This window comes from Tiliqua scincoides, chromosome 1 (genome assembly GCF_035046505.1).
Source record: "Tiliqua scincoides isolate rTilSci1 chromosome 1, rTilSci1.hap2, whole genome shotgun sequence".
Taxonomy (NCBI): Eukaryota; Metazoa; Chordata; class Lepidosauria; order Squamata; family Scincidae; genus Tiliqua; species Tiliqua scincoides.
In genome coordinates this window covers 123,091,772-123,116,883 of record NC_089821.1, presented here as the reverse complement: position 1 = coordinate 123,116,883, position 25,112 = coordinate 123,091,772, and the positions used below count along the sequence as shown (strand labels likewise).

General features: G+C 42.1%; 1 protein-coding gene across 3 annotated transcripts; it reads left to right on the top strand.

Moving 5' to 3' along the window:
- Positions 1 to 796: 796 nt before the first annotated feature.
- Positions 797 to 23,836, top strand: ICA1L (islet cell autoantigen 1 like). 3 transcript variants are annotated; one of them, XM_066636452.1, is made up of 11 exons: positions 797 to 878; positions 6,336 to 6,501; positions 8,007 to 8,079; positions 11,876 to 11,999; positions 14,652 to 14,850; positions 15,689 to 15,814; positions 16,488 to 16,586; positions 18,150 to 18,241; positions 19,117 to 19,157; positions 20,961 to 21,206; positions 23,437 to 23,836. In XM_066636452.1, the coding sequence occupies exons 2-11, from the start codon at positions 6,343 to 6,345 to the stop codon at positions 23,553 to 23,555; spliced, it is 1,278 nt and encodes a 425-aa protein (XP_066492549.1). In that variant the 5' UTR covers positions 797 to 878; positions 6,336 to 6,342; the 3' UTR covers positions 23,556 to 23,836. The 3 variants fall into 3 exon arrangements, with proteins under 3 accessions (XP_066492549.1, XP_066492541.1, XP_066492556.1); XM_066636444.1 differs by lacking the exon at positions 797 to 878 and adding an exon at positions 3,927 to 3,973; XM_066636459.1 differs by lacking the exons at positions 797 to 878; positions 19,117 to 19,157; positions 20,961 to 21,206 and adding an exon at positions 3,927 to 3,973 and having other exon boundaries at positions 23,437 to 23,540.
- Positions 23,837 to 25,112: the final 1,276 nt, after the last annotated feature.

The following is a 25,112-nucleotide window of genomic DNA, read 5'->3' as shown; positions in this document are numbered from 1 at the left end:
CCAAGATAAGGGAACAAGCATTTCCTTACCTTGAGGAGGCCTCTATGACTGCCCCCCAACTGCAGGATGCAGCACACACACCTCCACCCCACCCCCACTAGCAGGGCTGCATCTGCCCTTGAAAGTTGGACAGGATTGGGCCCTTACATAAGTACCTGTGCCGAGGGAGTCAGCCCCACTGGCTCTAGTGGGACTTGATTCTAAGTCAGTGGTTCTCGTATTTCACAGTGGAACCCACTTTTTAGAACGAGAATCTGTCAGGATGCACTGGAGTGATGTCATGACCTAAAGTGACATCAAGCAGAAAAACTTTTCACAATCTCAGGCTGCAATCCTACCCACACGTACCAGGAGCAAGTCCCACTTACTATCTTTGTTAAAAGAATATACAGAGCAGCTTGTTAAAAGTACAGACCTGTAACATTTCCCCAAATGCAGTCTTATACCATGGTAGCCTATTAAAAATGAAATGAATGGGGATCCACCTGGAATTGACTCGTGACCCACCTAGTGGGAGCCGACCCACAGTTTGAGAAACACTGTATAGACATGCCTAGGATGGGGCTGTCAGAGTCCCGTTATAGTCAATAATAGGGCTGCAGCCTGCCCAAGACCTCGGGGCTCGGCGGAGGAGCCTTTCCCTACAGCCCTGCCTGTGTGAGAGTGTCCCCAAGAGGGGCGTGTCCCGCTCTGGCGTCCCCGCCCGCAGAAGCCTCGGCGGGGCAGCCCAGCTCAGAGTGACCGTTGCGGGGGGCGGAGGAGAGGACCGAGAGACGGTTTCTCGCCGCCGCCTCCTCGCCGCTCCGGGGCCGAGGTCCAGTCAGTCCGCCTGGAGGCGGGCAGGAGCAGGCGGAGAGGCCCACGCGGGCTTCTGGCAGGTGAGCCATCAACGGTCCTGCTTGTGGCGGCGGCGACGGGACCCTCCACAGAGCGAGCGCGCGCGCGCGCGCGCGCGCCCCCTCTGTTGGTGCCGCCCCTCCCTCCGCCCCAGACCGTTAGTTTTTTTACTGCGAGGGGCGGGGCTTGGGGCGAGTCACGTGCTGCTCCTCCGCGCACGCCGGTTTCCCCCTCAGCCGAGGGACGCTGCCCCTTCCCGCCCAGCTGGCGGTTTGTGGGCGCCTGAACGAGGCGGAGGCGGCGGCGGCAGCAGCGCTCGTGCCCCTTTGCCCCTCCCCCCGCACAAAGAAGTTGCCTCCCTCAGTCCATCAGCCACGACTAGTCGCCCAGACTGACAGGGTCGGTAGCCATTCGTAAGAACAGCCCTCCTGGGCGCCTCTCCACGCGAGTAGCAGCGCAGCCCTAAGCAGGCTGCTCAGAAGCAGAGGCGATGCCCTTTTCCCAGCTTGCGGTTGGCCTGTGGAACTCCCTGCCACATGATGGAATGGCACCTGGTCCCTTTTAAAAGGGAGGAAAAGTCCGTCATGGGTTCCAAGCCGTGACGCACCGGTGTCACTAACTGGCTTTAGAAGGAGTCCACCTCGGAAAGCCAGATGCAAGGGAAGGCGTCAGGACTCCGCTCGCTTGGTGTCTTGCGTGCTCTTGGAGGCATCTGGTGGGCCGCTGTGCGATACAACACCAGAGCCAGGGACTTCCGCTGAAATTGAGTGTTGGGAGAGTTAGGACAGACAAAAGGAAATATTTCTTTACACAGCACATAATCTGTGGAACTCCTTGCCACAGGATGTGATGACGTCTGACCTGGATGCTTTTGAAAGGGAATTGGACAGATTTCTGGAAGAGAAGTCCATCACAGGTTACAAGCCATGAGGGGTACTTGCAAACTCCTGGTTTTAGAAGGAGGCTACCTCAGAATGCCAAATGCACCAGGATGCAGGCCTCTTGTTGTCTTGTGTTCCCTGAGGCGTCTGGTGGGTCACTGTGAGGTACAAGAAGCTGGACCGAATGGGCCTTTGGCCTGATCCAGCCAAAGAGGCTCTTCTTAGTTTCTTATGGTGTTACCAGAGTGCATCCAGAGGGGCACCTACCGCAGGGGCTTTGCCAAAGGGGGGAAATGACTGCCCCTCAGTCTCTGCCCTAATTATGGAGGAGGCACTAGCATCTTTGTGCCCCTGGTTGCTTCTTCTTCAAAGGGAAGCCTCCACAGGAGAAGGAATGCGGGCACAAAGCCGCCAGCACCCCCTGCTCCATGGAGATCCTAGAAGTAACATCACAATGTCATGTGACATCAGTGAGTTATTTCTGTGTTTACTCCCAGGCTTACTCCCAGGAAAGTGTTATGGGATGATAGTAAGGCTGCCTTGGACCTGGGGAGAGGCTGACCTCTCACATCATGGAACAGCATGGAACAGGGTCCTAACCCACAGCTTGGAATTGGGCTTGTGCACCACCAAGTATGGAGGTGCAGCATTTGGAGGTGCAGGTTATGTAAATTATTTGGGGGCAGGGTCTGGAAGATGGATAGTCACCTTGCCTAATGGCACACAGTTGCATTACATGTTGTATTAGGGTTTCTAACAACCCTGTACATGTATGAAATATTATTTCACTTAAATCTAGTAGCAGTTCTACTGAAAGGGCATCTGCTGTACCATTTCATGCTACAAACCTTTTAATATTTTTCTCAAGTTTAAAATATTGAACATAATTTTTTTAATCTGTTGAGAGGAAATACATAATTCAAAAATTTTTATTTTAGTTTATCTTGAGATGCAATGCCCTGTCATATGATATCTTGGCTTAGTTTAATCCAGTGATTTTCAACATTTTTCATCTCATGGCACACTGACAAGGTACTAAAATTATCAAGGCACACCATCAATATTTTACAATTGACAAGGCACACTATGCTGCGTTGGGAGTACTCACATCTCCTAATGGCCCTACTAATAAATAACCTTCCCCAAAACTCCTGTGGCCTACCTGCAGATCACTCACAGCATACCAGTGTACCATGGTACAGTGTTTGAAAATCGGTGGTTTAATCTGATTGGATATGTTTTGCATTTCAGATTGATACTGTTGTTTAGTGTAATCGTGTCTGAAATTAATTTTGAATTAACATTCCCATAGATTCTTCTGTTTACTCTGAGAAACTGGAGGGACTTTAATGTAATGTGATAATGGTAGACAATAGCATTAACCTGACATGCAAAATGTATTATCTGATCAGGTTAAACCTAGCCTTGATATCAAATTGCTAAGCATCACATTCCCTAGTTAATAACAGATTAACTAGGCTAGCTATTTGTAGATACTCAGGTATAGTACCTGAAATTTTTGCCAAGTAATCAAGCTCCAATTCACCTTATCTCCTGGTCAATCAGAGGGCAGAGCCTTTGAACTCTGAACAGGTTCTTTCTCAGCTAAGCTTAGGCAGGCAGCTGGTTAGTTGCTATAGTTACTTTCCTGGGCCATTTCAGCCAAAGTTAACCTTTTATTCCCCTCCGTTCCCTTTTGCTCCTGCAACCCGATTCCCTTTTGCAAAGGCTTTGCATTTGGCAGAGGTCTTTTTTTTCAACACCAGGGTGGGATCCCCTTTCCATTTGAAGCAACAATTCCCAGGCTACAATTCAATGCAGCATTACTTAAGAATAACACCCGTGGAAAGCAGTGGGTCTACTTCTGAGTAAAAAGGATTGCAAATATATGCAGCTGCATCTCTCTCCTGTGAACTGAATTGCACACTCTCAGTTATGTGTTATGGGTTGTATGTAGAGCTTCTGGCTTAACACACCAGACACCTTAAAGGTGGATTTGATTCATGGTTTTCCTGCAGTGGTTGCCAACCTTTTTCACTTGCATATCCGTTGGCAATAATAAATTGTACCCTTCATATTAGCAAAATGTTTGTAATAATACAAGCCCTTATCTCCTCTCTATGAAAACCCAGACTTCATGTATTCATCACAGTGTTTTCTCTTTTTATCTGTTTGGGAAGACTCTGCCTTTGCACTGGAACAGAAGACTCTGCCTTCGCACTGTTTTGCACCAGAAGTGTGCTGAGAAATTCTGGGTGATTGATCACTTTACATATTATGTTTCCGCTTTTTTACTGTGCTGGTTTTCAGTCACTGGTTCATAGATGAATTGATGACCAAAAACTAGCTATTTGGTGGGGCTTTCACAGCCAACTAGCTACCTCCCTTCCTGCCTTGCTGGTCCTTGCAAGGCATTCTGGAGCATGACCTGCCTTTTTCTACCATTATTCCATTCTTTTTCAAGTACCCCTAAAGGTCCTGTTGGGTGTCCCTGGGAGTACATGAATACCAGGTTGGGAACCACTAATTTACTGATATGTTGTTTACAGTGCACTTATTCTGATAGTGTTTACAAAAAGGTGGTGAAGACCAGAATTTAAAAAGAATAAAAATGTATCTTATGATCTTTTACTATGTTTTTAATAAACTAGAGGCTACAGTTCTTAGGTAACAATTAGTAGTAGGTAAGTTTTCAGGATCTGGCCTGGGATAAAATCAGACAAAACTATAGTCAGACACCCCTCTAAGTTTAACCCCTGACTTATCTGAGGGTCATAGAAAATTCCATGATTGTTGGCTCAAAACCTGCCCTTGACTTATCTGTGGGTTCGACTTATAGGCGGGTGTCTGCGGTATTTTCTTTCAGCTCGGCCAAAACATATTAAAGAGTACAGTATTCCATTTTCCATTTTCAGTAGTTTAAGGAATATCATGTAGCCTTTTAATTTATCATCAAATAGTTTTCCACAGATGCCTGCAGTCTAGATCCTATTCTATGTGGTTCGGAAACTCTAATTTAAAAAAAATTGATTAATGATAATACATAGATAGTTGGCCAACATGGATGGCTGACTCAGGGCCCAATCCTATCCAATTTTCGGTGCTGGTGCTGCTGTGCCTATGGAGTATGCACTGCATCTTGCGGTGGGGCAGCAGTCACAGAGGCCTCCTTAAGGTATGGGAACTTTTGTTCTCTTACCCCAGGGCTGCATTATGATTGCACCGGTGCTGGAAAGTTGGATAGGACTGGCTGTAATTTACTTGTAACAGTTTATAAATTGTTAGAGTATTTCCATATATATAAGGTTTCTGTTGTGTAATCCAAGATACTCTGATTGCTAGAAACAACTGGAAGCTAGACATTTTTATGTCTCTCACTCAGGCTAGAGGACCTGAGATTTATCTACTAGCAGCCAGCATTCCAGAATGAACTGTTTCTGTTCTAGAATGAACTCTACCAGGAGCTCCTGGTAGAGCAAGCTATACGTATATGCAACAAAATAGAAGGGAAAAGGAGAAAGTCTGGTGCATTCGGAAGTGAGATAAGATCTATAACAGTATAACAGAATTTAAGGGGTATGGGAGTCAAACAGAAAAAAGAGACCAGCATCAATGTCATATAAAAACAAAGCAAAGTGAGGAGGAGGTAAAACGTAAATGATGTTTAAGAATGTATTTTTTTATTTGCACTTCAATTACTTTATGGGCCTAATGCATTTTATGTATAATGTTCTCTTTGTTTAAGGCAATAAACATCTTACTTTCATCTCTACATCTTACTATCTTATGTACTATATATGAGATGTACTATCTTACATCTTACTATCACATCTTACTTTTTCAAGTGAGGAGTTCCTAGCCCTGATTTGGGTGGTCTCCCATTGTTAGAGGTTAGATGGGTTGCTTTTTATATGCTGGTGTAGATATGTTTGTTTTGTGCCTTCCTTTAACACATTCTGACAGGAGTCAAATAGGTTTTATTTGGTCAAGCAGGTTCATGGGATCCCTGGGATGGAGACCTGCACTGCCCCCCTCCCCACAGCTTCCTGCATGGCACACTAATGGTACATTAGGTACTATTGCTGTCACTTGTACTCTGAGTTCTGTGGGTAGAATGGCCAGGTGGACCATCTGACTTGAGCTCTCAACCAGTTCCTGACCTGGCTGATCCTTTGAGAGCAGATATTTTTTTCTGAATTTGGTTCTGTTGCCATTTTAAGTGATATTTTAGTCTGCAGTTGTTGTATTTTTCATTTGTTTTGTTAGCTATCTTGTAGATTTAATTAATATTTAATTTTTTGAAGAAGCATGCCAACTGTGTACTTCCCTGCCAATAGGAATCTGAATGGTAAAGTGTGCAATACAATTTCTGGCACTACTATTATAACTTAATAGTTATAATATTTAGGGGTGCTTTAAAAAGTTGTGTGTGTGTGGGAGAGAGAGAAAGCTATATTTAAAAAAAAATAACTTGTTTTTTGAATGCAATTCTACGGTAATTACATTTGTGTACTGTATGTGATACATGTTTGATATTTATATCATATATTTACTGTGACTTCCTTTACCTAGTTTCAGTGAGAGATACATTTTAACCCATTTATTTTTGTGTTCTAGTTACTTCATGGACACTTTCAAGCAATGTAATGCGGAAGATCAATCAGTAGTCAGTAGAATGCAGAAAAAATATTGGAAAACAAAACAAGTCCTAATAAAAGTTACAGGAAAGAAAGAAGATGAACACGTGGTGGCATCTGATGCAGAATTAGATTCCAAATTAGAGGTAACCATTAATATTTTTGTACGAATGGTGAGGGTTGGCTGCTTCATCGATATAACCCTTATAATCTTCTTTTTAAGAAATATACCTACCTTTGTCTTTTCTACAATTGTAAGCTTTCTGAAAGCACTCTCACAGATATTTCAGTCAAGTAGCACAACCAGCCTTGCAATAGGTTTGCACAGTGCTTTTCAAAGTGGTGGGTTGCAACCTAGGTCCTCCCACCAGCCCTTGCTTCTAGATGGCTCCAAATTGGAGTCATTCCAGAAACGTTAGGAAGCCTTGAAGGCCTGTTCCAGGCCAGCGATGTACCCCATGGGCAGCCATGGGCCTAAGAATGACCTGCAGGAGCCTCAGAAAATCACTTCTAGTAAAACTGGAAGTGACTTCTGAAAAGCAGAAGTGGCTTTCTGAGGCTTCTGCAAGCCATTCTGAGGCCCATGGAGGCCAATAGAGTATGTCACCGGCCTGGAAGAGGCCTCCAGGGCCTCATAAGATGGAGCAGCGCATCATGACCTGTCAGAGAAAATTAAGTGGGTCACAGTGCCTAAAGGTTTGGGAACTACTGGTTAAGCAGAACAATTAGAATTGTTTCTACTTCATCTATGACACTCCCCTTCCCCTTCCACTTGCAAATTTGTTATCGTATGAAGGCCTTATTCCTGTTCTTTAAAAATTATCTCAATTTTGTGGACACAGTAAGAGTACTACAGGAATGTCTATCATCTAGTACCTATGGTCTGAAAAAAAAGGTAGACAGAGCCATAATAATTTCCACAGCCTATTTCTGTAATTCCCATCCACCCTAATCACAGTGGCAGTAATTTTAATATCTGCATGGACATCTTATCTTAACATATTACCCTTCTACCAGCTAATGTATCTTCTGCAGAACTATTCCCCCAGTGTATGAAAAATTAGGGAGACCACCCTGGACCATGCACTTTGGTGGTGGCAACTCCTTCCAATTCCTCCAAATATCAGTGCCATGACTGCAGCAGTGGCACTGGAGAAGTTGAAGACACTGCTTTCATATTCCAATTGCTCTTCTAGGTTCAGTGGGAAGATGCTGAGAGCAGAATCTTCTTATGCCTACCTATTTTGAAGGAGCAGCCTGGGCAGTGGCTGAGAGGGAAGGAAGGCAGTAAGGGGTGTGTGAAAGTGTTTAAAAAGGGGGTGTGGAAAATTTGAGCACTGTACCAAATATCCAGAAATTTTTCATGTGCCTTATCCCTTAAGGGACAAGCCCTGATCTTCTGAACTAAATTAAACCAGTTGGGTTACATGAAAGTTGGCTTACCATTATATATAGTACCTGTACAATTATGTATAGTACAGGTACATAGTGGTACCATTCATAATGTGTACTTGCTATTTTACTTATGAAACCTATACCTGGTAAAACTTGATTTAAGCTTGAGAGGTTTTCCAGTTCAGTTCATGACCATTATTTTTTTGATTATGTTCACTTGGCCAAATACACTGACAAACCTTTTATTTTTTTAAAGGTTTTTCATGCTATTCAGATGACCTGCACAGATCTTCTCAAGACAGTTGAAAAATACCAGCAAAGACTTAATGGTAATATATAGTAGATCTTAGTTTTGTGTTAAAATAATTTTTTTCTTTTCAGTATTAATATAAAATTCTTAATCCATTTTAAAATTCAATAATATGAACATTCTGTCATCAGTTATTGGAATGTTTTCAAGTATTTAATTTTTGTTGTTAGTATTTTATATTAAGAGGTTCACACATGCGCGCGCACGCGCGCTGGAACTCCCTGCTGATACAGGGGATGCCACACACACACACACACACACCCGGAAGCAAAGGGAGCTCCGTTTCCCTCACCTCTGGAGGGTCTTCTGAGCCCAGCAGAAGCTATGCGCATCTGCCTGTTTTTAAAAAAAACAACCCAGAAGTGACGGTTTTGCATCTCCTACAGCAGCCATTTTCAACCACTGTGCCATGGCACACTGGTGTGCCGTGTGTGGTCCACAGGTGTGCCACAGGAATTTGGGGGAAGGTCATTTATTAATAGGGCCAATGGGAGATGTGAGCCCCCACTGGCAGCATGGTGTGCCTTGTCAATTGTCAAAAACCTGGTGGTGTGCCTTGACCATTTTATTGCCTTGTCAGTGTGTCGTGAGATGGAAAAAGTTGAAAATCACTGTCCTATAGTCATTCTGAGTATGGCAGAGGCTGCATGCGGGCAGATGTGTGTGGCCTCTGCTGAGCTCAGAAGACCCTCCAGAGGCAAGGAGAGCAGAGCTCCCATCGCTCCGGAGTGGGTGTGTAGGGGAGCCTGCAGACTCCATCCATGGTTAACTGAAACCATGGATACAGGATCCATGGATATGGGGCCCCCTCTGTATATATACTAATTTGTAGTTACTGTGGTGTAAATATACAAAATCAGATGTGTTTGACATTAAACAACTAACCTTACTAATTGTGCTAGCCTTACACTGTAATTTTGACCCCAGTTAACCAGAATTGAGGCCCACTGAAGTGAATTCAGCCCCGTCTAAATCTAAATATTCAGGTGGGTTTTTATCTTTCAGTAGCTGAATTTCAGAAGGATGCAATTGTGTAAAATCACGCAAAAGAAAAACATAATAGCCCAGGCAGCAGAGAGTATGAGGACATGATTGAACCCGTTTTCAAGTGACAGTCTGTGTCCACCTCACAGATAATATATTTAAACACTTTATTCACATTGGCTTGAGTATGAGAAAACCAAATCAGAGTTTTAACCCAGTAATACTAAATCTCTGCATGATTCTAGTCTATGTAGTAGTTTGCGTTGGCTCTTAAAGGCAAGAGTACAAAATAATAGTCCCATTGCTTCAGTGGGGCTGAAATTCAAAAGGCTTAAATCCAGTTCAGAGGGTCTTGCCACTCTATTGTGCATTACAATACATAAACACTACCTACCCCTTTATGCCTTCGGTAGTTTACCTATAGTCATTTGTTTTAGAGAAGAGGCAATATCTCAGCATTGGAGATGTAAGACGGTATATAGGCCTGACTGCAGCTGAGCTCATGGCACCTTCTGATCCTCTCAAAATGACTTCTTTCACATTCTTCCCGCCCTCTCACCATGGCTCGTCAGCGACACCAATCTCCTACAGTGGGTTGTCACAACTTGTCAGCAACTTCCAGTCCCATCCAGGCACAGTCAAGCTAATTCCATTCAGGTTTTAAAAAAATTTTTTTTATTTTTCCATAAACACATAAACAAACGCACATACAAAAACACATACATACAAACATTGAGGTTGCAGGATACCATATACCAATTAATTAATAATTCATTCTACCAATAGTTTCTTATATCCCTTAATATAATAAAAAAGGAAAGAAAACAATTCTAAAAAGAAAAAGAAAAAAAATACAAAAAATACATATTCATTTCTAAAAACCCTGTATTCATATTCTGTGTAGTTCACCATTTCATCATCATAATTATCTCTCCCCTTCTTTTCCCATCATTCTTTATGTTCCTTTCAATAAAATCTTAAACTCTTTTATTAATACAACTTATTCGAATACAAACTACTAAATACTTATCATAAATCTAATTATAAACAAATCTACCAAACCACTCATATATTACATATTCATTAGTTTCTAAACTTAACTTTCTACCTTCATATCATTTCCCCATCTATAAATTCTAAAACAATATCAAGCAAATTTAAACCTAGTTCATCAAAATTGACCTATAAAATACCTATATATATTTTTTCTTCTCTCAAATCAAATATTACACCACTACCAAATCGTGTCATTATCTCGAATAGCAATTCAACTCTTGCATATCTCTAAACTTTTAATCCCTCTCTTTTCCATCTTTTTTTCCTGATAAACCTCACAAGAATGTTTCTTAAGATTTTGTGCTTTGATATACATCCTCTTCTTAGTCTTCTTATTCCTGCCAATAAATCCAGATCCTGGTAGGTCATCTCCTTCTCTTGGTCAGTCTCTTGGTCAGCTACACTTATTAGTTGTCATGTCCCTTCTCAGTTCTGGTCCAATAACTTTTGGGTACTTAGAATTAAAATTGTCTTTTCAAATTGTAGATCATTATTCTTCATTGATGTAGCTTTAACTTTCGTTTCATTAAGCTTATTTATCTGTTAGCTTAGAATTTCCATGCTAATTTGGATTTCTAAAGTTTGGATCATTTGTTGTTGACTCATTTCAAGCAAATATTCTAGCTTTTGTTATATTAAATTTTCCCAGTCTGTTCCTGATGAATCCATAATTTTTCCCTTGCAGTTTTCTTTTAGTCCACTAGATGTCACAGACAATATCTTTGCTATGGAATGCAAGCATTTAACTTCCCACAGACAATAGCTGACTCACTACTCAATGATAAGAAGTTCTTCCACAATCAAAATAGTTCAAGATCCAACATCCAATAAAGTTTATATCTCATACAAGGTTGCAGTTTTGTAAATTTATATTGATAAAATTATACTCCATATAGTGCAAAAAACTCAAATTTCTCAGATTTAAAAATCAATGGTGAGGTGGAAGAATCCTCCCTCCCTTTCTCCTTTTCCCAAAGTCAGTTGTTTAAAGCCGGGATTTGCATAACACAATCAGCACTTTGTTCTTCCAAGTATCTTCTTTCAATAGATGGTATCTATTCAGTAGATGGTATCTCCATAGGGGTTTCACAGTTAGTTGTGATTTCTACCTCTCCTCCCCCACTGCCTTGAACTGCCAACTCCTGAGAAGCAGGAGAAACCTGAGAAGGGGCTCCTGAGAAGCCCCCCCACCCCGGGCTCCAACCTACTCAGGTATACCGTCAGGATGACAAAGCCTTTCCTGGCAAAGTCATCAGATATCCCAGATCTGCAGATTAGAGGTGAGAAACAGAGCTCAGAAAATCGTGCCTGTTCAGTTCACTGCATTTGCCCCGCCACCCCTTTCAGCTTTTTTTGAGCAGACAGCAGCAAACCTCATCACACCTCCTGCCCATAAATATGGATTTATACTTGACAGCATAAATCCATATAAGAGTTGTGAAGTTTGATTCAGGCCATTGCATTGTTTTAAATCTATTACTTTTATTCTCCATTATCTTGTATATTTGTTTACTGAAAAGCTTCTGTGACATACATGATGATACCATTGGCTGGAGCAACTTCTGGTAATGAAATCATATTCTGTACTTTTAATTCTGCCTGAAGCAGTTCTGTGGATGTGAAACAAACAAAATACCGTATAACTCAAATAAAAATATCCTTGTCTAGTTTATTGTGTAACATCCCTATGAACAATGTTTTCTATCATCTGACAGCTATTTTTAACAAGAGTGATTAAGAATATGACATAACAAGTTGTTACTCTTCTTTTCTAGCTATTTCTGAGCAGGAAAGTGAGCTAGGAGTCTTCTTAAAGTTTCAAGCAGGTTGGAGTGAAGCTCAAATTGACAGAATGATTGATGCCACTGGCAAGGTCCTCTGCTGTTCATCACAACAAAGGTTTGTTTTTTATTCAATTTTTTCAAATTCAGTGCTTTTGCTGTAAAATATATTGAATAGATGTAAAATATTTGTATTCCAGAGCATGAATACTTATACTGAGGTGAAATGGTGAGCTGGAAGAGGATTTTATTTATGTTATTATATGTACCTCCTCTAGTCTCTCTCATCTCTGGACAGAATTTCTATAAAAATATATTGACATTGAATTATTTGCATGTCAAACTAATCATGGTTCCCACCAAACAGATTTGGAATTGAACCTCAAATCCTGCTTTCTAGTGCTGGTTAAGAAATAATTCTTTAAGTAGTCTTACTTACCTTTTAATGTCACAAAGAATATAAAGCCTAGATTTGGTCAACCAAGAAGGGGAAATAGAGGCAGGAGTTGGGAGCAAGGAAATGAGCATCCCTATCTTATGTAGGGACCAGACTTTGAAAATGAGAACATAAAAAGCTTCTGGAAAGTTTTATGTGTCCAAGTTGACTAGTAGTGACTATTCAAAATTCAAGATGCATTAATATATGCTCAGCCTCTTACTGTATTTTTCGCTCCATAAGACGCACCTGACCATAAGACGCACCTAGTTTTTAGAGGAGGAAAACAGGAAAAAAATATTCTGAACCAAATAGTGTAATAAAATATTTAATAAACTATAACAGAATAACATTTGAACCATTAAAGTGAACAGCAGTCAACAGTGGCATTAAGAACCATTATCACTGTCATTAACAAATGGAGAGACTTAAAGGTTTGAGTACTCTAGTTTTCTGGAAACCCCAAGAACTCATCATCGCTAGAGTCAGAATTTATGAAGCTCACAAAAGCAGGTGCACACAAATAGGGGATCACATTATCTTTCTGCTACAATGATGTTCTGCCAAATTCCAATCCACTGAGCCTCATGCCTGCTTAAGGCTGATCAGTCCCCCTTGTGCAACTCACCAGTGCAGCAAGCAAAAGTGAGTCCAGTTCTAGTCCACACATGCCAAGTAAATCAGTCCCATCAATCAGAGTTGCCAAATCAGAGTCCAGAGCCAATAAGTCAAATTACAGTCCAAGGTCAGGTTCCAGGTAGGTTAGTCAAATCCGTCAGGGTATCCAAGTCCAGTCACAATCCACAGTCAGATTCCAAATTCAATAAACTCAGTCAGCCTCCTCTCCTACCTCCAACCTGCACTCCTTCAAAACCCACAAACCCTTTCTGCCTCAGGTACTCCTTATATCCCTGAGGGCCCTATTGCCTTCCAGTGGCTGCAGCTGCGCAGCACACTCTGCTGAATGCCCAGGCCTTACCCTTAAAGGGGCCATCTACCTCCTTGCCAGTTCTTCCGTGATTCCAATACAAATGAACAAGTGGAAAGTCCAACCACAACTTGAATTCTCAAGACACAACAAACCTCTGGATTTATGGTGATTTACCTGGGGCTTGTGCAATAAGCAAACACTGGCATTCTGACCAAGGAGACAGTTTTTTCTTTGTGATGGGGGGGAGCTTACATTCAGATGCTGGATGAGGTGAGTGAAAGCGCCCCTCCCCTGCTGTGTGTGTGGGGGGGGCAGAGCATCTGTGTGTGTAAGAGAAGGGGGCAGCCTGTGTGTGTGAGAGAGGGGGGAAAGTGTTTGTGTTGCAGAGAAGCTGTGATGCTCCAGGCTTGGGGGGGGGGGAGAGAGAGGCTTTCCTGGGAGTAAGCCCCCTGACTCTAATGGGACTTACTTCAGAGTAGGCATGCACAGGATTGGGCAGCGAGACTGCCACCCCACCCACGCTTTCCTGGGAGTGAGCCCCAGTGACTCTGAGACTTACTTCTGAGTAGAAACGTGGGCTTGGGCTCCCTCCAGCGCTGCCACAGTCCGTGCGGGCGCTGAGGGAATGCAGGAGCCCCCCAGCCAGCTCAGCCTCTGACTGCCCGGGGAAGCTGAGCAGAGCAGAGCAAGTGGGCAGGGGGCAGGGCCAGGGCCGGGGCGGAGTTGTTGGTTTTTTTGCAGTATTCGCTCCATAAGACGCACACACTTTTCCCCCCACTTTTTGGGGCTGAAAAAGTACGTCTTATGGAGTGAAAAATAAGGTAATTTGCTACTTTTACCCAAAGGCAGCAAAATTGCATTACTGCAACTCTGAATACAAACAAATCAATGTATTAGTGCTCATTATTAACAAATGGTATTTTTTTTAAACACTAGCATTTGAAAAATGAGTGACATATAAGCACATTTCAACTTGACAGTGTTTAAATCACATTAAATGTTTGATGCTGTCTGTGGCTACCAATGCACTATTTCGCATCAACTTCTTGTTGAAATGAGGCTGCAGTTTGAAAAAAGTTATCAATATAAAACTAAAACATATGTAGATAGAGTATAGAGCTTGATTTGTTTTATAATATTAATTTACAATATGAACTATATTTTAGAAACCTTTTGTTCATGGGTGTGCATGCTTATTGGAATATAGAATTCAGCTGGCTTAGTTTTAGAGAGGATGCTGGTATAATGATACAAATTAAACCCTACTGTAGTATAAACACTTGACTACTTCCACCATACTGGAACATATTATATGAACTGCTGATTGCTGCTCTCTCCATCACCTACTTTTGCCATTTTAATATGTTGTGTTATCCATTTTACTTCCTTTTTCTTACCTGCAGGCTAGGTCTTTGCATCCCTTTGTCTCGCCTTGGACTTGAACTTGCAACATTTAGGCAGAGGGCTGTTTCTGATACCTTGGTAACAATCAATCGAATGGAGCAGGCACGCACAGAGTATAGAGGTGCTTTGCTGTGGATGAAGGATGCTTCCCAAGAACTGAATCCAGACACTTGCAAGCAAATGGAGAAGTTCAGAAAAGTATGTATTCCTAAAACAGATATGACCTAGCCCCTCCATTTCCCAGGGGCTGTATCTGGGTGTGTGTCGCAGGCACATGGACTCTTTCCTGTATTCCTCCCACACTCTCCAGACCACAAGATGACATGGACAACCTAACTGGAAAATCCACATTCATTTGAACATTAGATCTTTCTGATCCTGTAGGATGAAACCCAATTCAGAGATTTTAAGCCAGGAGCTAAAGCAAAAGATGTAGTGTGTGGACTCCTCTTTAAAGAAAAGTTACAGCTTAACTCCTGATGTGTGCGTTTGTGTGAACATTACAAAGTAGGCACACCTGCCTGAATATCCTATTTTGCTTACAATTGGTGTGAATACAGACAAGGATAAGAAATTATTGGTTAGTCTTTCACAATGAGGACAATATAAAGTATTCTGAGCTTAAGTCAGTACAATAAGGGCCCAATCCTATCCCATTTTCCAGTGCTGGTGCAGCCATGCCAGTGGGGCTTGCACTGCATCCTGTGGTGGGGAGGCAGTCACAGAGGCCCTCATAAGGTATGGGAACATTTGTTCCCTTGCTTTGGGGTTGCATTGCATTTCCACCGGTGCTGGAAAATTGGATAGGATTGGGCCCTAAGAGACCAATGGTGCTGGCTTGTGGGTCAGATCCTAGGACTGGCACAAGGCAGTAGTAGTGCACTCTACATGTGCTTGTCATGATTGTTTAGGCTGTTGTGTTTGTGTAGAAGCCAGGCCATAAAGTAATATAAATCAGATTTTTTTAAGAGACTGTGCCTGTAAAAAAAAAAAAAAAGATGTTTCATTAAAGTGGTTATAATGCATCTTATTTTAGGTTCAGGCACAAGTAAGAAATGCCAAAACCCAGTTTGATAAGCTGAAGATGGATGTTTGTCAGAAGGTGGACCTTCTTGGAGCTAGTCGCTGTAATATGTTGTCACACTGCCTTGCTATCTATCAGGTATCTGTTCTAGTTTCTTAGGCAGCATGATACTACTGTGTCATAGATGAACACTCTTTAAAGCTGAACGTCTTCAGTCATAACATTATAAATGAGAATTCATTTTTGTGGGCCATTTAGAAATATGTTAAAAGTGACGGACTGATGGGAGTATAAAATTAATTGGGTATTTCCGCATGACTTACAGTGCAATTCTATGCATGGTTACTCAAAAATAAGTCACATTGTATTCAAAAACCTTACATCCAGATAAGCAGTGGTAGACCTTAGGATATCTAAGGTGCATAGGATCACAGTGCATAGGATCATAGCCTTATAATAGTGATGAATGAGATCCCCCAGCTTACTCATCAGCTCAGTTTTTCTGAGCTTTCTTAGAGCTTTGCACAATCATTACAAGTTCAAGAGCATTACTGGTATTGCACATCATGTAGTTAACCCCTTTAATGGACACTTAATGAATTTGAGTGCTATTGCCAATCATGTTTAAAGCTTTGAATACCAAGTGGTGACTTGCGGTGAGGTCCAGGCCCAGGGAGGCACAGCCACATGAAACACACATTCTGTCCCCCACCTCATTGCAGTTAAATATAAATAGGCTGGACCTGTATGCAGGAAAATAATAATGGCATATATCTCTGTTAAAGAATAATCATATATATGCTTTCCTTAGATGACCTTCTTGCATTTCTGTGAAAAGACAGCTCAAAAGATGTCTGAAATTCATGAAGGCTTTGTACATTTTCACCCATGTCATCCTGATACATCTGAGGTGAAGATATTTTATATATATATACTGTGTCAAGTAAAGAAAAATGCTAACTCTAAAGAGGAAACATGTTGTTGTTATTTATTATTATAATTGTTGTTGTTATTATAAACAGTATTCTTAGTATTTATATAAACAGAATTATTATTATTAACAGTGTTGCTGTTTGCAGGGTAGTTTGAGTGTGTCACTCAGCCTAACCTACCTCACAGGGTTGTTGTGAGGACAAAAGGAATGAAGGAACCCTGAATACCACCCTGAGCTTATTGGAGGAAGAGCGAGCTAAACAAACGCATCGGTAAAGCAGCTACCACGTTTTCCAGACTCACAAAGAGAGTCTGGTCCAACAAGAAGCTGACGGAACATACCAAGATCCAGGTCTACAGAGCTTGCGTCCTGAGTACACTTCTGTACTGCAGCGAGTCATGGACTCTTCACTCACAACAGGAGAGGAAACTGAATGCTTTCCACATGTGCTGCCTCTGACGTATTCTCGGCATCACCTGGCAGGACAAAGTTCCAAACAACACAGTCCTGGAACGTGCTGGAATCCCTAGCATGTATGCACTACTGAAACAGAGACGCCTGCGTTGGCTCGGTCATGTCGTGAGAATGGATGATGGCCGGATCCCAAAGGATCTCCTCTATGGAGAACTCGTGCAAGGAGAGCGCCCTACAGGTAGACCACAGCTGCCATACAAGGACATCTGCAAGAGGGATCTGAAGGCCTTAGGAGTGGACCTCAACAAGTGGGAAACCCTGGCCTCTGAGTGGCCCGCTTGGAGGCAGGCTGTGCAACATGGCCTTTCCCAGTTTGAAGAGACACTTGGCCAACAGTCTGAGGCTAAGAGGCAAAGAAGGAAGGCCCATAGCCAGGGAGACAGGCCAGGGACAGACTGCACTTGCTCCTGGTGTGGAAGGGATTGTCACTCCCGAATCGGCCTTTTCAGCCACACTAGACGCTGTTCCAGAACCACCTTTCAGAGCGCGATACCATAGTCTTTCGAGACTGAAGGTTGCCAACTTGTGTATAAAAATGTGAATAAATAAATACCAGGGCAGTAGCTCCTCCACCCAAAAAAAGGTGACTAGTCAAACCTCTGCTTCATGACTGTCTTTGAGGGAAGAGAGAAAAGGAAGCAGTAACTGATTACAGTAACTAACTACTGATGTGATTAATAAATTCAGTTTGGCTTTGTCATGATAATTTATCTCTAATCACTTAAATAAACATCTGAGTAAACCTATGAGGAACAGGAACTCTTCCTCCTCTTGTTAGTTTGTAAAATAGATGACTAAAAACAAAGGTGTTTTAACTTTATTATCTAGAGGGCTTGTTTACACAGTTGCTTACCCTGGATTAGCAATTTTTTAACTTCAATTTTTATAAAATAATCCTTTAATTGACTTATTAATTGTTGTCTCCTGACAAATTATAACATTTTTGTGGAAAGTGAACAAAGAGTACGTGTGTGCATCCTCAAGGTACTAGTCTTAAAAAATATTTTAGGTTATACAATTTCTTCAAACTAATAGAGGTCAAACTAAATGTTTTGCTCTTTTTAGAAACCTGAGCAATTGCAGAAGCCTGTTAAACAATCTACTGAGGAAGATAAAGAGAATGACAAAGATGACACTATATCTACAAACCTGGATAAGTATGTGTATGATCATGGTTTAAAATGGCAGACAATTCAAAAGCCAAACTTAAGGGCATGCCTGATATGCTACTGCCAGGGCCCCATCTTCTGTGGAATGTGGTGACCCCCATGATGCACAAGCACATAGGGAGCTGGAAATGGCAGGCATTCATCTGCCATGATCAAGGTTGAGCCCTCTCACTTCCACTTTGGTATGCTGTTACTCAGCATAGCAAGGTAATGATCCCATTCCTACTGGGCCATTCAGAAGCCTGGACCCTTGTGGGCAGATTGTTCCCAACTAAGGGCCCAATCCTATCCAATTTTCCAGTGCTGGTGAAGCTGTGCCAGTGGGGCGAGCACTGCATCCTGTGGTGCAGAGGCAGTCACAGAGGCCTCCTCAAGATAAGGGAAAGTTTGTTCCCTTACCTCGGGGCTGCATTGTGGCTGCATCAGTGCTGGAAAGTTGGGTAGGATTGAGCTCTGAGTTAGTAAGATGGGACTTAACTGTTAGTTCCAACTCTCAGACTAATATCCAGGTCACTTAAGTACATGCCAACTAATGACCAACTAGATATATGATGGTGGTAGTTAGTAGGCAGTTAGTGATTTTAAAAAGCAATTTAGAAATTACTTACTGGGTGCCTGGATGCCTCACAGAAGGCTCTGGAGACCTCCTCCGTGTTGTGCAGGGCCTCAAATGGCCCAAAGAAGCCTCTAGAAGTCACTTCCAGTTTTCAGAAGTGTTAAAAACTTCTGAAAGCATTGTTAAGTGACACATACATGTACTTGGTTTACAATAACGATTTCAATAACTATATCAATAACGATTTAGTACTTCTGAAATGTACTTCTAATAAATGCAATGTAACTAACTTATTTTGTATTTTAAGGCTCATTTTACTGGATAAAGATGCCTCTGCTGCACAATCAGGTAAGATGCTGAATATTTTATTGGCCTTCTCTCTCTCTCTCTCTCTCTCTCTGGAGTCAGTAGAAATATAACAGATCAGAGCTCTTATCTGCTCATTAATTTTATGGAATTCAAGTGGCTTGCTTCATTTATTCATAAACAAGAGCCATAGTCTAATGTCTCTAACATCTTGTTTTAGTATCATTTGCTAATTCAGTTATCTTCATAACATGCACCCTAGTCAGAGTTTTCAGGATTCTGTTCCCAATTTCATTTTGCTTTTATCTTCATAGTGCATCACTTGATCATCCATCTTCTACTTTTCCTCCTTCTGAGGACATTCCCTAGGATTTTGTTCTTCATCCTCTCCTTTATTCTTTATACTCTCTCAGTAAAGTCATCCAGTCTGTGCCTCCATTTTTGTATTTACATTGATAACACCCAGTTCCTGTCCCCTAACCTGAGAAAGACTGCCAGCTAGTCCCTAGAGTGATGCCATGGCTAAGGTTCCCATCACATCTGCAGCTATTTTGTCATTTTCCAGCTGACAATGCCATTGGAGTCTAGTAAGGATAAGTAGAAAAGAGAGAAAGAAACAAGGGTAATCATCACATGTTGTTACTTGACAGCCATGGAAGCATTCTGTGTTGGTTAATAGGACGTATTAAGATCAGTCTATATAGTTGCAAAGCATCCTTACACCATTTCTTTTATTTTCCTCTTCCTCCAGTAAAAATATACTTTGTACCCGAAAATAAGACCTACCCCAAAAATAAGACCTAGTTGTGATCAGGGCCAGGACCGGGGGGGGGGGGAGGGGTCCTCGGGCAGGGGCAGGTGGACAAATGTGACCAGGAATGCTGCACTCACACGCGTGCCACCTAGAAAGTGCTGGCTGTGCTGCCTTGGGCAGAGGACGCTGAGAAGGAGCTGAGGCGGAAAGCAGCAAGCGAGGCAACCCTGCCTACTGGGCTCTGAGGCTCTCCACACTTTCCAGGGAGTAAGTCCCATTAACGATAAAGGGTAGGCAGGCAGGCATCGTCCTGGGCGCTGAGGGGATATTTTTGTACGTTTTATTTTTGTATATGAATAAATGTAGACTGTTGTACATGAATGACTGGATTGTTGTACATTAAAAAAAAAAAAAAGACCTACCCTGAAAATAAGATCTAGTGTGTTTTTTTTGAGCCCAAAAAAATGTAAATGTCTTATTTTCAGGAAAACACGGTAATAGCCTAGTCAGCTTGAACTCAGGAGAAAAGTTCTATGGGAGGGAGCTCCTGGTTTGTTTGTTTTTTATCAAAGAGCATCCATGATGTCTGGGAATAGTGAATTAATCCTCTTCTCCCCCATCTGATTACCTTGATCCAGATTGCCTACCCAGTAGCATGGAGCTACTACTAGTGAGAAAGGGGAAAATATATAGACACCCATATGTGAAATGTATTTTCTTCCCTCAACAGGTAATTGCAGCTCTACACAGTAATTTGAATTGAGGCTAGGGGGTAAAGGGGTTAAAAAAAAAACCTTGCCCTGTGCCGCAGCCCCATTCCCAACCATCCTTGCAGCTGATTATTTTTCCCCAAAAAGACAGACATCAGGGCTTCCAGTCACAGAAGTTCTATATCCCATCTAATTTGACCCCAAGGATTATGTTAAATTAGAGATTGGTCGTTTATTTGTCATTGTATGTTAATGAGGCTGGGAACAAAACATTACTGTTAATAGACTGGTAATATTAAAAGGTATTAAGTTGTCATAAGGACAATAATACTCTGTTATTCCTTTAACTTCTATTTTTTAAAAATTTTGCATCACTCTCAGAAGAACTGCCAACTGACCCTTTGGAAGATTTTGAGAAGGATTTTTCTTTCCTTGAGAATTTACCAATCCCCAATTCTTCAAGCACTCCAAATATCAGACAAGAATGTCAAAATGTATTTGAAAGTCCTTGTATGACTCATCCCGTAGAAGAACCTGCTACAAAGGCAGAACCTCAAGCTAACCCATCAGGATTCTTGCCTTCACAACTTCTTGATCTTGGCCTTCATACGGCAGAGAAATTCAGTAGTAAGTGTCAGAAAAACAACATATCTTTAAACTACAAAAAGATAGAAGGTCTTGTACACTTTTCTGAGATAAACTCAATAGCCTCTGTTGCATTCAAGAATCCGGAGTGGACTTTAAAAAGGGCATTCAGAATAATTTTACTTGCATTTGAATGCACCCATCCTTGCAAGAGCCCAGATTGGCTTACATATGGTCTCTAGGCAGTGGTCCATCCAGGCAATTTATGGAGTCAGTCTATTGAAGCAAAGGCCCCTATACACCTTCCAACAGCTCTTTAATACTCTCTTAAAGTCTTGCAGTCATCACATAGATTTGATGGATACTGTTGTGATGAAACTGTTGAGATGCTGGTGCAGCAACCAGTTTGATGCTTTCGGAAGGAACAGGTCACAGAAAGCATGGTTCATTAGCTCTTGTTCATTTATGCAGGTAACTGACATTTTTAGATACAATTCAAGGCACTAGTTATGTCTTACACTGAGCCATAAGTATCCTAATACTGTACTGTACAGCAGAGGTTCTTAAACTGGGTTGTGACCCATTTGGTGAGTTGTGATTGAATTTCAGGTGGGTCGTGATAAGATGGTGGCCGCCATCTTGAAAAAGGGAAAATTAAATTGGCAGCCCCATGTTGAAAAAGGGCAAAGTGACCCAGGCGCCACCATTTTGATAAAGGGCAAACAGACCCAGGCAGTGCCATTTTAAAAAAGGGTGAACAGACCCTTGGGGAGCTATTTTAGGCTTCCAGGCACAGAGTAAATAAACAGAAAGAGCGGCTTGCACATGCGCAGGGCAGGCAGCATGCCGCATTTCCTTTGTGAGTGTGCTGCTGCCCAGTCCCATTCAAAGGAGAGGAGAGCATGCTTGGAGATTTTCAGGTGTGTGCTCCCTCATCATTGGAGGGGAGCAGGCCCCTCTGTTTGGCTCCCTTTTAACCTTAGGCAGGCACAAGGGAGAGTGGAGTAGCGCCCTGGAGTGGGGACCATGGGTGGCGGTGGCAGAGGTTGCAGCACCCACACTCAAATGCACAAATATTTTGTTCCAGATGTTTTATTCTTATTCTTTTTGCTTGATAGCAATCGTAGTGGGGGAGGGAACTGGAAGAAGCTTCTGAGCTGGAATAGTTTCTCTTGTCATTTACAGTTTGAGTTCCTACGTAAGAACAGTGATGTTACTTCCTGCTTGATGAATTCACTTCTGGCTCCACTATCACAGTGATGTCACTTCCTGCTTGATGATGTCACTTCCTACCATGACATCACTTCCAGGGCAATGACGTCACTTCCGTTGGGTTCCGGACAGATTGTCATTCTCAGAAGTGGGTCCCAGGCTGGAAAGGGTGCGAACCACTGCTGTACAGTGTTTCTCAAACTGTGGGTTGCGACCCACTGTGGGATGGGTCACAACCCAGTGTTTGATGTTGCACTGCGAAGCATTCCTGTGAGCCACTGGAGGCTGCTTCTGAGTAGTTCCTGGCTCACAACCCACTCTGTTGGCCTCTGCAAGCTACAGAATGCCTTGCAGAAGTGACCACCAGTTATATTAAAAGGTGCTTTAATTCCCTGTGGAAAGATAGGAAGATGTGTATCTTTTCTCCAGCTGGAATAAAAGCAGTTGGAGACAGGGCAACTTTGAATAGAAAGATGCCATGTAGGGAAAGGTTCTGGTCATTCTAGTCCAAATTGTAGCTGTATCATATTTTTAAAAAATCTTGAAAACAACTACGGCACTACTCATTCTGCCTGGATATTTAGAATATTTAGTTCTGAAGAAAAATCATGGGTTAACAGCTTTTAACTTTTTTCAGTCCACTAATAAGTTAATCTAAAGCAGGGGTCTCCAAACTCCAGCCCGTGGGCCAGATGCGGCCCTCAGCAAGCTTCTATCAGGCCTGCAGCCAGCCTCTTGTCCCCATAAAACCTCTGGCCCACTTGACTGAACATGACCACAGCTGTGCTCTGATTGCATCTGCAGGGTGTTCTGAGGGCCAGAGAGGCTGAATGCATGAGCCCACTCATTTATTCAGTCATTTAAGTTCCATCTCTAATTTATTTATTTAAATTTTATATTTAAATTTTTTTCTGGCCCTCAGCACTGTACCAAATATTTCATGTGGCCCTCTGGGCAAAATGTTTGGAGACCCCTGGTCTAAAGGAAAAGAATTCTGAGCTGCTAAAATAATTTCATAAAAAGTCAACCAAGGCTTTGTTTTGTTTCATCTGCATTCCAGCTGTGAAGACTAGTAGCCAAGACATGTCAGCCTGGTTCAGTGCTTTTGCGGACCTTGATCCTCTTTCGGATCCAGATGCTATTGGACGTGCCGATGATGATGAACTCCTCACTGCATGATTAAGTGTAACCCAGTCCATAAGCTTTTTCAGAATTGGTGGCCTTCAAGGAGAGATTGCAATGCAGCTATCACAGAGTACCAATAATGGCACCTTGAGAATATTAAGAGAGTAACAACCAGCTATCTCTTGCTTTTGTGGAAATTTTAAATGCTATGAAAAAATTTATATTTATTTTTCAATGAAATGCTTACAGCACAGTTAGGTCTTATGAATTTCTAGAAGTGAAAGTCATATTCTGTAAGGAGGCAGGCAAATTAAGATCCTAGCTATTCTCTTAGATAGTGTGCTAATTCACTTGAGGAGTTAAAGGAAAATTGTTATGCATAGCGTATGATGCTCAAATTAGCAACATATTGCTAGTTTTCCTTTTGGAATTTCTATGCCCAAAATATTATGTATATCGAAGGGGGGGGATGCCCTGTAACCTATTTCATCTAAGCTTGGACAGCAACTAGCATAGAATATACACATGTGTTTTTGGTTGTCCGTGACCTTTTAATTGTCCACTACATTTTAAATGTCACTTATATTGCATTTATTGCTGATTTTAACAAGCACTTAAGTGGTTGTACAAATCCACTACTAAATCTAGGGTCTTGCAGCTATCGAAGTCACTTCACTAAGGGCAGTTTAGGTATGTGCAGATGGATGTAACATCACTCCAGGCATTTCTAAACTGGAACACATGCTTCTAGAGAGGCAGGATTGACTGGGATAGAAGCAGCGGCAGAAAGAGATTAACCTTCTCCTTGCCTGCTATTTCCCTGCTCCATATTCCCTACTCCCACCAAAGCTTTTTCTTCTGTGCAATTCCAAATGTGTGTTTGGAATTTCACAGAGTAAAAAGTTTTCAGGGAGTGAGAGTGATCTATAATGTGACAAGTATTAAGCACTCCACCCCTCCTTTCTGGACCACAAGAACTCCTTCAAAAGTGGCCTTTTCACTAAAAATGTGCCTCCAAAAAGCAAAAAATAGCAATTGCAACCCACCTCTAGTTTTGCAACTGCAAACCAGAAGTGCATCCGGATTGCTGTTTTTCTCTATTCTGATGCAAAAGGAGCCCTATAGAGAGGGCCGTAGGGCTCCCCCCTCCCCTGGAGGCCAGCGCTGTCTTAGGTAAGTGGGGAAAAAAACCCTTCTGGCCCCAGTGGCTGCACGATCATGTCAGTTGTGTCACTGCCATCCCCCCACCCCTTAAGTGGACAGAGGCAGGGCTCCCCAGGCTGAGGTGTCCCAACTATACAGTTTGGGAACCTCTGCTTAAGGCATTGTCACTTGCATGTATATGTATGATCTAGTTTGGTAAGAGCAAAACTGGTTAAGCTTTTCAAAAAACTAGCATCTTATATTCATTGCAAAATTGGCACAACTCTCAGTTGAGACCTGACCAATTGTCTGTAAGTTTATCCGTGGAACTATTTTTTCTGCAGTGTTATTCAATTGTTTTGAGTCAACTACAAGTGTAGTCTTTTTAAAGCCTTTTGTAGCTAGATAGTTTGAAAGTTAAACTCATATAGGGTAGTTAAGTTAGGGTTCTACATTTAGCAGGCTTGT